Source organism: Neocloeon triangulifer, unplaced genomic scaffold (assembly GCF_031216515.1).
Source record: "Neocloeon triangulifer isolate White Clay Creek 2 clone unplaced genomic scaffold, ASM3121651v1 ptg000011l, whole genome shotgun sequence".
NCBI lineage: Eukaryota > Metazoa > Arthropoda > Insecta > Ephemeroptera > Baetidae > Neocloeon > Neocloeon triangulifer.
In genome coordinates this window covers 4,642,123-4,654,823 of record NW_026775553.1, presented here as the reverse complement: position 1 = coordinate 4,654,823, position 12,701 = coordinate 4,642,123, and the positions used below count along the sequence as shown (strand labels likewise).

The 12,701-nt window shown below is 40.2% G+C and overlaps 2 protein-coding genes across 3 annotated transcripts; both read right to left on the bottom strand.

Annotated features, from left to right (window-relative positions):
* Positions 1–767: 767 nt before the first annotated feature.
* On the bottom strand, positions 768–3,387 carry LOC132195879 (G2/mitotic-specific cyclin-B2-like). Its single transcript, XM_059618160.1, has 6 exons — positions 3,134–3,387; positions 2,702–2,904; positions 2,255–2,642; positions 2,028–2,189; positions 1,462–1,968; positions 768–1,402 (listed from the first exon to the last, which is right to left on the bottom strand). The coding sequence occupies exons 1-6, from the start codon at positions 3,179–3,181 to the stop codon at positions 1,310–1,312; spliced, it is 1,401 nt and encodes a 466-aa protein (XP_059474143.1). The 5' UTR covers positions 3,182–3,387; the 3' UTR covers positions 768–1,309.
* Positions 3,388–4,052: 665 nt separating this feature from the next.
* On the bottom strand, positions 4,053–11,146 carry LOC132195878 (ras GTPase-activating-like protein IQGAP1). 2 transcript variants are annotated; one of them, XM_059618159.1, is made up of 31 exons: positions 10,947–11,146; positions 10,531–10,630; positions 10,248–10,482; positions 10,038–10,182; positions 9,829–9,986; positions 9,640–9,774; positions 9,504–9,588; positions 9,358–9,452; positions 9,143–9,302; positions 8,926–9,086; positions 8,734–8,868; positions 8,523–8,676; positions 8,227–8,472; positions 8,006–8,166; positions 7,811–7,957; positions 7,645–7,761; positions 7,486–7,590; positions 7,273–7,437; positions 7,108–7,221; positions 6,711–7,048; positions 6,428–6,652; positions 6,148–6,373; positions 5,928–6,092; positions 5,694–5,873; positions 5,505–5,631; positions 5,320–5,449; positions 5,121–5,270; positions 4,921–5,071; positions 4,744–4,868; positions 4,447–4,687; positions 4,053–4,386 (listed from the first exon to the last, which is right to left on the bottom strand). In XM_059618159.1, the coding sequence occupies exons 1-31, from the start codon at positions 10,987–10,989 to the stop codon at positions 4,270–4,272; spliced, it is 4,836 nt and encodes a 1,611-aa protein (XP_059474142.1). In that variant the 5' UTR covers positions 10,990–11,146; the 3' UTR covers positions 4,053–4,269. The 2 variants fall into 2 exon arrangements, with proteins under 2 accessions (XP_059474142.1, XP_059474141.1); XM_059618158.1 differs by lacking the exon at positions 10,947–11,146 and having other exon boundaries at positions 10,531–10,790.
* Between the last annotated feature and the right edge of the window lie 1,555 nt (positions 11,147–12,701).

Sequence of the window (12,701 nt, the reverse complement as noted above, 5' to 3'; positions counted from 1 at the left end):
TTGATAAAAGTTTGGGAATAAAGATTTTCGCTTCAACTATGCAATTTAACGACCGCGCAGAGTGCAGAGCTATAGGATTAATTGGATTAAAAAATGATTTCAGATTAAGATTGCATTATGCTTTCCGCAATTGCAATGGGCTTTTTTTCATGTTTGAATTTTGAAAAATTTAAATTACTAAATACTAAATTATGAGAATAATTAATCGTAATTAATAATGCACTTGAAAAGAATAATGCAGTCGCAAAAAGGCCAAAATGGGGCAATTGCTCCTTTTAAAAGGTCGATAAATAAATAATTTGACAATAAATCATCTATTGATATATTGAATGATATAATATGATATTAATGATATACGCGATCGAGCGATCTCATCCTTGCAGCCAGCGGACAGCGGACTCTACTGCCTGCGGCCTGCGGTAATTTTGTTAAAAAAAAAAACAATTGACGATCGGCCGATAACCGGTTGTTGTTACGATCTCTGAACCTGGCTTCCCGGGCCTCCGGAGATGATACGTCAACAAGCACAGCTGCTGTTGCTGCATCCCATTTCGGCATGAGAAGTGAACGAGAGGGGCGAGGCCGGTCTCTGCGCCAAAGATCAACAAGTGCAATTCGTACACGTAGCGCCATCAGGTGCATCCGAGCAAACTACGGTAATTAAAATTCAATAATATCAGTGAACTGCAATCAACAGTCAAGAAAATGCCTTTAATTGAATTCCAAATGAAATAACTCTTCCATTTAGTTTTATGTAATTTTCAAATTTATTTATTTTTATATTTCTTTAGAACATCCTGATGTTAATCAAGTGATCAAAGTTTATTACTGTTATCAATAGTAGTTTTTAGTTTAAGTAGGCAACATCCAATCGAGTTACGTGTCATTTTTACCGACATAATGTCTGGTGCACGTTTAAGGATTATAAAATACAATGTTGCAGCGCTATTTACAATTTCGGTGCAAAAATACTTAAACCCAGTCTGGTTCATCTCGAGCTATTTACAATCTTAGCAATAGTAGTTCAATGGTGGGGGCAAGTTACAAAATAAAATTGACACAAAATAGAACAGTCACAGAAGCGCGACTTACATAATATAATTGCCACGGCTCTGGTCATGTTTTACAAAATGCATGGTAGTATTATAAATACAATAAAACAATTGATTACAGGGGGGGGTCAAAATATTATGTACATAAAAAAATGAATTGTAATGCAGCTCATAACATTTGCTTACTTTTCATGAAGTCAAAGAAAAAGTTAACATTAAAGAGCATCACTTAGAAAAAGCAACAAGGATATCAGCATTCACTGAATGAGTGACTTGATCATTTCCAGTTTGCCTTCGACAAACTGGCTTATCTCAGCCTGGCTTTTGGTAGAATACTTCTTGCGCACAGCCTGAAAAAAAAAAAAAATAAATAAAATCTTATTCAAAATTTGGCTGAAGAGGATCTCACCGTAAGGGAAGAAGTGTGACCCTTGACTACGACAGCTGCCACCAACTTGACGGCCGCCTCAACCTCAGCGAAACTGTATGCCGAGAAGAAATGGAGGGTGGGGGTCCACATTTGGGCAAGGGTGGGTTGTTCCTCCTCCGAGTTGAGCAGGAGGGAGAGGCAGAGGGCGGCAGCCGCCTGCAGGGAGGGTGCCACATGGCACAACTCGTGCCGCACCAACAGCAGCTCCATGAAATACTTGGCCGTGCAGTGGTCCTCGTAGGTGGCGTCAGAGGTTTTGGTGAAGCGCCGCAGGAAGTGCAGAGGCAGCGGCCGGCCGATGTTGAAGTTGAGAGCGGACAGGATCTTCATTTCCATGTCAGCCACCTGCTTTTTGTTGTAAGTGTTGTCAGTCACGTAGACGCAGTCACCAATGGTCGGGCACATGATCTCCTCGTACTTGGCAGCGAGCAGCAGGCAGGTCACTCCAACAAGTTGCAGCTGTGACTTTGGAGTTGCCAGTGCAGTCTATCGGAAAAAATTATTAGTTGATATTTTCTAATAATAAATAAGAGACTTGAACGCACCGGCATGTAGCGGTCAAAAATGGCAACAGTCAGGTATAGGGTCTCAGGGGTGAGTTTGAACTGGCGGTGCACACCAACAATCCAGTCAATCAACACAGCTCGCATGTGGAACGTCATTTGTTTGCACTGCTTTATGTAGCCCATGGGGACACTGTAGGTAACCTGATCAAAATAAAATACATAATTATGGTCTAATTATAATTCATTTTTTTTTTTTTATAACAAACCTCAAGTTCTCTCAAGTATGAGTAGATGTCCCCCACATAATCAGCCGCATTCTGGGCATTGTCTCTGTCCCTTGTGTCCAGCTTTTCCAGTTGTTTGATTTGCTCGTTCGAGAAGCCACTGAAGTCAGGCTTGTTCTTCGTACTTTCCACTTTAGGGGCCTCCTCTTTAGGCTTAACCTGCAGAATGCTAGGCTTGACCCTGACCACAGGCTTGGGAGCAGCCAAAGACACCTTGGGTTTGGTCTGAGGGACGGCCTGGTTGGTCATGATGTTAGTGACGCGGCGCAGGATGCCTGGTTTAGCTGCGGCTGGTTTTTCCCTCACACTCAGACCAGCGGGTTTCTGCTCAGCGACTGGTTTTGACGTGGCCTTGCTAGCCAGGGTCAGCCTGGTTTAGAAGTTTCAATTTTAGAAAATTAGAAAAAACTATGATTACTAAAATAATACTTTGGCTTAGCCAGTGGGGCATTTTCCTTGAGATTGGCGTTTGGTTTGTTCAGGGTAAGGCCTCCTCCCTTGCCGATGGTAACCATTTGGACGGTGGCCTTGTTGCTGATCTCGCCCAGGGTGCTGCGCACATGTTGCAAAGGTGCAACTTTGCGGGTGACGGCGTCCTTCGCCAAGACATTTTCCTTCAGCAAACCCGACGACTGTAACAGAACGGGAATGTGAGCAAGAATTCTTCGCACTTTTCAAACAAGTTTGAACATGCAAAGAATTCGTGAAATGGCCGTTGGAAGAATGGTCAGAATGGAGTTCTACCGAAGGGAATTCCGGTTTCCGGTGCATAAATCGCAGCCGGCATTGTCGGCCGACGAGTCAAATACGAAAAAATTAGAAAATCAACTAAATTTAATTCATGAATTTGAAAATACTCACTTGGAAGTTGCGGCGAGTGACGCGAACAGGCCTTGCGTTTTCTGCCATTCTTTTTGGCTGTTTTTTCGACAAGAAACGACAAAAAAAGTGAGCTGCTAGCTGTAATATTGCCGCAGATATCGACAACTAGTCCGATTTTCCACGAAAAATGGCTTTTTTCCAGTAATTTTCGAAGATTCTTGCGACTTTCTTTTAGCACGACGTTCGTTCCAACGGTTTCTCTCCTTCAACAATGCAACTTGCCGCACTAATGAACTAATCCGCGGGCCAATCACAGCTCTCTAAAATGATCACGTGACCAACGGTTGCGGGCATTTAAATCGAGTCAAGTGACCTACGAATATTTTTAAGTTTGGTTTTTCTGAGCTTAATAGAACAACATTATTTACTAATACGCGTAATAAAATCATAAGTAGTTTTTCATTAATTTTAATCAAAATTTAAGTTATTAAAATTTTAAACGTTAAAAAATAATACTTTATAATGACTTCAGCTGCTGTGTTTTTCTTTTTAGCCCATTGGTGGCGCCAACAACAACGTACAAATACAAATAATAAGACTTTTCTTATTATTGGAGTTTTACGAAGTTTTATTATATAGGTGGTAAATTTTTCAAATTTTAAAAGATTGTAAAATATATCCACAATTAATTTGGTTTTTCTTATTTATATGATTTTCAAATTAGATTAAAAATTTATGTACATTTAAAAAAAATGGTAACTAACCAAACTAATGACCCGTTACCACAATTCATGTTATTGAGATTGAAAGCGCTATGAAGGGTGCATGGAATTAAAATTTTAATTTTTATTAAGCTCCTGTTCTCAATTTTCATTTACAAAGTTAAATGAAAAAATTAATACAAATTTTAAAAGTGTATAAAAGGTAAAAAAATTCATTAATTAAATGCCACTGTACATCATGATAAACAAGAGTTTTATTTTTAATATTATTCGGTAATTCTTTCACTACACAATAGAAACAAGTAAAGAAGCTAGGAAATTGAAAATCACATGAAGACTTAGAGAATGCAAGTTAAGTGAAGTAAAAAGTCAGGTTAGTTCACTTTTCAATCATCTACTAGAAAGGAATGCAGCAAGCGACGAGTTTCCCAAAATACATATATTGGTAAATTTTTAACTTTTTCCATAGAACTTCTTGTTCAGCAGGAAGAGCAGCAGGTTAACATTGACCTTTGCTTTTCCAAACATATCCATGATCGCCTTGCCCTCGTACTGAAGCTGCAGCAACTCCTACCAAAAAATAAAAAACAAACATTATTTGAAATTTGAGAATATTTTTCCGAAGGATACCTGAATGTCGATTTCTGCACTGTCCATGGGTATGCCCATGAAACATCCTTTGACGAGGAAAACTCCCACAGACTCGGAGGGTGAGATTTCAAATTGGACGCTCTTGAATTGGTTAGACGGCAGACCCTGCATTTGGTGCAGCACTCCTTTTGCGTGCAGCTGGGCTGCAGTGTACTTAAGTACCTTCTGCGTCTTGGCCTTGCCTGGGTGCTGCCCTGAGAGGCGCAGAGTGTGGACCCTTCTAATAAATTAGAGAGCAAGAATTATAAAATAACATGTTGAAAAATGAAAACTAACTTCTTTCCACTGTCCAGGCTTGCCAGGCAAGTTTCAATGTACTTGTTGTAAAATTCGACTTGTTTTTGGTACCACTGATTTTTCTGCTCCAAACTGCTGATGGTGTTTTTTAAAAGGACCATTTCCTGCAAATATTTGAATTGATGATTTTCTACATGATCATGAATCACTCCTTACGTTGCGCCTAGCCTGGCAATATTGGCCTCTGTTGATAATGTCTTTGGCCACGGAGGAAAGAAGTTGCTGGTAGTCGTTTTCAGAGGACACCAGCCCCTGTTGTTCCAATTTGCCAAGCCAGAGTTGAAGGCGCCTCTTACTCAGATGCAAACTGCAAACGCACTTTTATTTAGTGCTCATTGAAAATAACATAAACATACTTTGAATTGTTTCCTGACTGCTGTGAGTGGATAGAATTCTGCTGCTTGAGAAATTGTTCATTTTGGCCCGGCAGCTCCTGTGCATCCAGAGCTTCCGTCAAAGATGAACCTTTGAGGAACGGAAGCAACGCCACAAGCAGTTCTTTTGCCCTGAAATAAATTTTTTTAACGCTTTTTCCACATATAAAAAATTATTTACATAATGAACATTTGACTTTGATTTGGCTCTTGCTTTCCATTTGACATCTGCTCTGTGAGCACCTCAAGTTTACTGTTGGACAGCGTCAAGGTTATGTCTCCCTTCGGAAGCAAGGAGTCAGTGGAGCTCCCTGAATTATGAGTAATTTAAAATTCAATTGTTTTTTGTACACAAGAGTAAAATACCTCCTAGCAACTTGCGTACAGAAGTCAAAGGACCCAGGCCTTCAAGGATAGAATGCAACGGATCAGATTGTTTAGGCGCAATGTCATCCTCATACTGCAAAACTAACTGATGCGTGTCCCAGAGTTCCTAATTCAAAATTTATTTTGCAAGTAAATGCGTATTTTCTACCAAAAAAATTCTAGACCGACCTGCAGCGATATTAAAATGGTAGGCTTGACAATCATGGTGGCCTCCGAGTAGGCATGAACTCCAAAGTGTTCTTCAAGGTCTTCTACTTGGCAGCAGCGAGTGAGGAATTTTTTGAACTTTTCGTGACACTGTATGATGAAAGGGTTGAGAACTTTCAAGTGCGACGACTCTTCACCAAACTGAAAGTGCATAAAAATTTAACAAACTTAACTTTAGCCTGATTAAATAGATACCCCTTTCTTGGAAGCTGCATACTGAAGGATTTTGGCAATGCTAGCTAAATTGTTCCTCTGATCTGCAGTGAGGGTTTTGTCTGCAGGCAGGGTGACAACATCGTAGGCATCAGGGGCCACAATGGCAGCATTAATGAAATGGTAATAAACAACGTGTCCAATAACCTGCAGTTTTAAGTTGAAAAATTGGATGCTAGTTTTAAACATTGCAAGTCTGTACCTTCAAAAGATCTTTTTCGGGAAAACCTGGGAACCTTTGAGCAAGGGCGTTGTGTAGAGTGCGAGCCGTGTGCAACAAACTGTAAGGAAGCTGCTCGCGCTCCTCACAAATTCGCTCAAGAAAGAGACGCACTGTTTCCTGCAGACTTTGAATGCCTTTTTGAAGGCGCTTTTGTACTTCTTCGTGTGCCAATGCTTCGGCAACAGTCACGTTTCGAGGCAGATCACTAATTACGACAAAATAAATAAAAGACAAATTTCACTGCTTCAGTTTTATTTACCTGGCTGCGCCTGTGGTCATTTCCATTTTGTTGATCCAGCTGTTGTAAATCTCAATAGGATTTGTTTCAAAAACTGTGCTTTTGTCGTTGACCACTCTTTGAATGAGAGGACCCAAAATTTCACGCAGCGCATTTTGCCCAGAGTGCTGACGAGAAAAGTTGACGGCGATTTTCAAGACTTGAGGGTATACTTTGAGAATGTCCACAGGCTCCTTGAATTTACATCTAGTTTGAAACAATTTACTTGAGAACTTAATTTGGAAATTAATTTTATTTATCATACTTGATTTCCTCCTCAAGTGCCGTTTTCAGAAGATTCAACAACATGTACTCATCCCTCTTACTGGAGCCAAAGTTGAAAAGGGAGAAAATTACGTCTTGAAGGAAATGCATGGACTTGCTCTGCGGCAAGCAAAATAACAACTTGGACAAATATCGAGGCTGCGTTTGCAGCAGGTAGAAAAGGTTTTGGTATCCTTCAAGCAGGTGCCTGCCCTCCTTGGTCAGGGACTTGAGTCCTTTGCCTCCCAAAAAGCTGCACCCCACTGACGGCTGATCCGACATTGAGGACTTTGGGCCTCGTGCAAGATCGGACATTTGGGAATGGTGGGCTTGCACATCCTAGCATAAATTAAAAAAAAAATAACATAGGGGTACAGTTAAGGAAATAGATTACTCACATGTAGGGAAATTCTGTTTTGCACAAGCAGACCAATTTTCACATCCATGTCCTCCAGTTGCTGGGATAAAGTTTGATTGTGGCGAATCGACTTTGCTATTTTTGCCTTCAGCAGCTGTTACAAAAAAGTAAGCAACCAAAGAGTATCTGAATATTAAATATTTACTTGAATTTCATTCTCCTTGTGGAATTCACTGTTGTTTGGAGCAAGAATTGTTGCAAACTGGCGCACAATGTTGAGAGAGGGGTTTGGCTGGTGCACCAACTGGAGGAACATCTTTCTCGTCTGGTGACCCCTCCATAAAGCTTGCAGGCGCACAATCTTTTGAACCTGAAAATCTCATGTAATACTTATAAAAAAAATCCAAGGGAGATTTACGTGTTTCTTGTAATAGTCAAGATTTTGTTTCTGTAGCCTGCTTGCCCTTTTAGCAGCAATCCTGGCCTCCAGCTGCTTGCGTCCCAACACAGCACGCCACCAGCGCTGTGAAATTAACACAAAGTAAAAAATTTGCTTTTTAAATCTTAATGAACGTACTTGGATCAAAACTATCTGGTTCAGAAGGTGTGCATCCATTGCATCCGGACTGGTGGACTTTTCAGAGTCATAGTCTGATGGTGCAGAAAGCTCGGTGTTCAGCATATCCACTAGTTTCTATGAAAGAAATCAATACAAGATATTTCAACAGAACTCTATTCTGAACCTCAATTTCTTTCAGGGATAAGTAAGGGGAATTTTCCAAGGTCTCTGGAGGATTCCACTCAAAGCTTTTTGTTTTCAAATTTATGTAAGCCTTGTGGTTCTTCTTTGTTATGTAAATTAAACACGGACTGGTGTACTTCTTGGCCACCTACAAATTAAATTGTAATTCCCACTTTCTGTGTTTGTTCATTATTACTTTCTGCTTGTAGCAATCAATGAAGAGCCTCATATAGTCCCTGAAATACTCTGGGCAGATTTTTGGTTTTTGGTGAAGTGGTGCACCTTCCAGTGCTTTGACCAATGTCTTTTCATCGTGCTCCTTTAGCGCCAGATGGATTTTGATCAGAGAGGAACATGCTATACACAAATAAGTTATATTTTCTAAATTTATTCACATTGTAAGAACTATAAACTTACCCTGCTCAGCCTCTCGTGACTCTGCGTCAGCCATTCGAATTGCCTCCTCTGCGTCGGAAAGCCACAGTTCAGATGATTCTCTGTCTTCCTCTTCTCGGATGGCCTGCAAAATCCGCAGGTACAGCCTAGAGTTCTTCTCCTCCACAGGAAGGACTATCTGAGAACTCAGGATTTCAAGTGCACCGAAAACCTCTCGTTGGTTGTCCTTAAGCACAGCTCGGTTCAATTTTTGCAATGCGCCCACCACTGGCAAAATTTGTAAGTTAGAATAATTTAAAAACAAAATTTTGACTTACTTTGATTTTGCATGTCAATCTTTTGGTGTACTTGGGTCACACAGTCGTCGATGTCAAAATACGTCAGCATAGGGCATCTGCTTTTCTCCAACAACTTCTTTTGTCTCATTTCGTAAAACGTTTTCCAATAGTCATCGATAAAATATTCATCCAGCTTAAAAATTGTAAAAAGATTTAAACAAATTTCAATAACTAGCACGGTGTAGCTTACATCAAAAATATCACCAAGGTTTTTTAGAGCTCTCCACATTTCCTTGGTGTTGTTCTTGTCAACTGCTAGTGTGACGCAGGCAATTTTAGTCAGTAAATCAATGCAGCCTTGGATTTCCTTGATTGTCAAGTCACGCTATAATATAATAATGAATAATTTGCATGGGTGCTAAATATTTAGATTATAATTTACCTCTAGGTCGCTTCTATCATTTTTCATTTCAAAATGATAAAGAGGAGCAGCTTCGGGAATGACATTGTCCAGAGAAAGAGCTGGATTTTGCAGAGCCTTTAGAGTTTCTACTGGAGTGCCACTTCGCAGAGCTTTGTTCACATTCCACATGGCTTCCAAACCTAAAAATTAAATGTGTATATCTTTCAAGTTTTCAACTTGAATATCTGGTTCTTACGAAGAGCTGATTGCAAAGCAATGTTGTTTCCAGCTGTGATCACATTTTGCAGGATTTGTCGGCAGCGAAGAGAGTCAGGCGGTGTTTCCTGGAGATCATTGTTCTCTACCATGCCGCGAAGGTCCTTCATGTAGTGACCAATGCATTTATCATCCACAGCCTAAAAACAAGATTTTTTCTGATTTAAATTCTAGTTAAAAAAAAAAAACTCGGACCTTCAGTGCTAACGGAACAGCCCGCAAAGCTGACTTCAGTGCGCCTTCGTCTCCATCCTCAACAGCTTTCAACACAGCATTCCATGCAACAGCAACTAAATTTGTTTAAATAAAACTTAAAAATTATTTGTTTGTTAAATAGTTACTATTGACAGAATTAATGTATCCCTGGATCTCAGCTTGCGTCAGCAGCTCATCATATACATCAGCAGTGTAACTATCACTCAATGACTGAAAATTTTCAGATTTTTAGGAGATTTGAATGGCTGCAATTAACATTACCTTGTTCTGTGCTACTGCCGTTTTGTCCTTTTTAGCCTGAACCATAACTGCTTTGTATTTGCCCATATGGTCATCAACTACCCATTTGAGCTTGGCAACAGAAGCTTTCAAAGCATGGAGGAAATTATCACCTTCCTAAAATTAATTTATTATCTGTAAAAACTGAAATTCATTTTAGAAAAAGCAAACTTTTTTATCTAGAGTCTCGTTGATGGCAATGATGGCCGAGTGCAAGGCAGCCTTATCAACGGGCATTTCATTGGCAAGCAATCCTCCAATCTTTTGGAAAAGCGGCATCTGAACTCCAACCTTAACCAACTCCTTCTTCATAACATCAATTTCAGCATCTGTAAAATAATATATTGAAAGAAAATCAAAATAAATATAGTTAAAAATACCAGTGAAATATGCTTTTCCATAGAGGTCGCCCATGGCTGGTGTTTTGCCAAGTCGGAAAAGGTGCGTTGACAAGGCGTGAATGCAGTAAATCACCCTAGGCATGTTCTTTTTGTCGTAAACGTCAGTCGTCTCTGGGAAAAACGTCTGAAAACAGATTGATTATGTAAATGAGATTGAAAAATGTAATTTTGGGGAAGTTTGATACAAACCCTGGGCAGCTTGACGGCATCTAGGGAAGCAATCCATTTGTTGATGTTGTCAGTGTGACGAAACTGGAGGCCAAATCTGTCATATCTCGACTGGTCAATGTCGTAGATTTTGCTCAGCGAAACCACCTCCGGGGCAATCAGGTGTCCCAGCCTGGCAAGCACCACTCCGTTGCGCAGGTTTTCCTCTAATTCTGTCAAAGGTGGAAGACTGATCTGCAGTATGGACTCCAGCCACCTTTAATGTGCTTTAGTATTGAGTAATTAAGTACATAGAAAATATTACTTTTTAGACTCCTCGAGGTGGCAAAGGTACTGGTAGGCCATGTCCTGCAGACGCATCTCGTCCATGTTTTCATATTTGTCAATGTTGGGACGCACGATGCCTGAAAAATATTTAGCTTTGCTGTTAAACATGATCCTGCACACCTTCACGTGGCCAATGAAACTCATTTTGTCGGAAAATCGGGAAAAAACGTCCTGAATCTTTGCACATTGGAAAGTGAGCAACACTGTGTGCTGAGGGATTTTTATAGGCACTGCCTGCAAAAATTTAGGCAATTCACGGCTTTGAATTTTTCATCAATTGTAGAAAAATACTTAAGATTCCCACCAATGATTCAGTGACCTTTGTGTGCATTTCAATGTGTACCAAAATATTCCGACAAGCTAAATAAAATTATTGCAAGATTCAGATCTTACCGGGAGCATCGGCTTTTGCGTCTGTCTCGATGACACCAGGCATGTTCGACGGTGCTTTTCACGTCTACACCTCGGCGAAATGCTGCAAATGCATAAAATGCGCCCAAAACTCTGCGAATCTGTCAGAAGTCGTGATTAATTTGGAGAATTTCTGGCACGCCAGATTTTTGTGACACCCGTTGCCCGCCGTTTTGCTGTTTTCAACGATTTTAAACGCAAGGATTTAAACGGCTTTGCTCAGCAAACTTGATGCACAGTTACCAACTTAATAATATATTTCTGAAGCATATGTTTAGCTCCTTTTGTTATATAAACAGTTTATTTCAACAAAATATTTCAATAAAAGTTAAATTATATTCAAAAAATTATTTTAAAACAATTTACTTGCATATGAAGGCAGTATTATAATGATTCAAAATGGATTTTCGTACTGTTGGTGCACTTGATGGCAGCTGTTGTTTTTGTTTAGAAATCTCTCGAACACGGCTTATAACTACAAACTTTGGCATAATTTTTGTAATTTTTCACGGGTTTTATGGCCTTGTTATTGATATGGAAGCAGTGCCGGACTGGCTCTAAAAATTTTACCGGGCGTTTTTAAAATAGGCGGCCCACGCCAACTAAACGGCCCAATTTTGCGCGCCGGCTTCGCCGGCGACGGCCCTCTAACGGGCCCCCGGCCCGCCGGCTACGCCGGCGGCCCACTTTTGGCCCCGAGCGCGCCGGCTTCGCCGGCAAATATTATGAAACCATTGCCACCGCTATTTTTAAACAAATTTAAATTTTTTTTAAGCACGGAAAAAATAGTAATCATTTGAAAATTGAAATATATATAATTTAATATTTTAGTAAAACTGAAAACACAATTTGCGAGCGAAGCAAGCGGAATAAATATTAGGTACTGAATTAAGAATTAATAAATCTTCATATTTCTAGATTCAGCGATAATTTTACATCATGCCAGGGGGTAAAAATAAGCTTTTGCAGAAAGTAGCCAGATATATGATCTGAAAGTTTCGTTTAGGACTTTTAGATAGTCGCGGAAAACAATGAATTTTTTGTTCGGGGCCAAGTTCAACCACAGGGGTGGGGATGTAAAAATTAGCGTTCGGAAAAAGTAGCTAGAAATGATCAGATTGATCTGTTTGGGATTTTTAGATGGTCGCTGAAAAACGTGAAAATTTTTTGTTCGGCGCCTTCGGCGGCCAAGTTCCACTATAGGTGAGGGTGTAAAAATTTGCGTTCACAAAAATTAGCCAGAAATGATCAGAATGATCTGTTCGGGATTTTTAGATGGTCGCCGAAAAACGTGAAAATTTTTTGTTCGGCGCCTTCGGCGGCCAAGTTCCACTATAGGTGAGGGTGTAAAAATTTGCGTTCACAAAAATTAGCCAGAAATGATCAGAATGATCTGTTCGGGATTTTTAGATGGTCGCCGAAAAACGTGAAAATTTTTTGTTCGGCGCCTTCGGCGGCCAAGTTCCACTATAGGTGAGGGTGTAAAAATTTGCGTTCACAAAAATTAGCCAGAAATGATCAGAATGATCTGTTCGGGATTTTTAGATGGTCGCTGAAAAACGTGAAAATTTTTTGTTCGGCGCCTTCGGCGGCCAACTAGGGGTGAGGGTGTAAAAATTTGCGTTCACAAAAATTAGCCAGAAATGATCAGAATGATCTGTTCGGGATTTTTAGATGGTCGCTGAAAAACGTGAAAATTTTTTGTTCGGCGCCTTCGGCGGCCAACTAGGGGTGAGG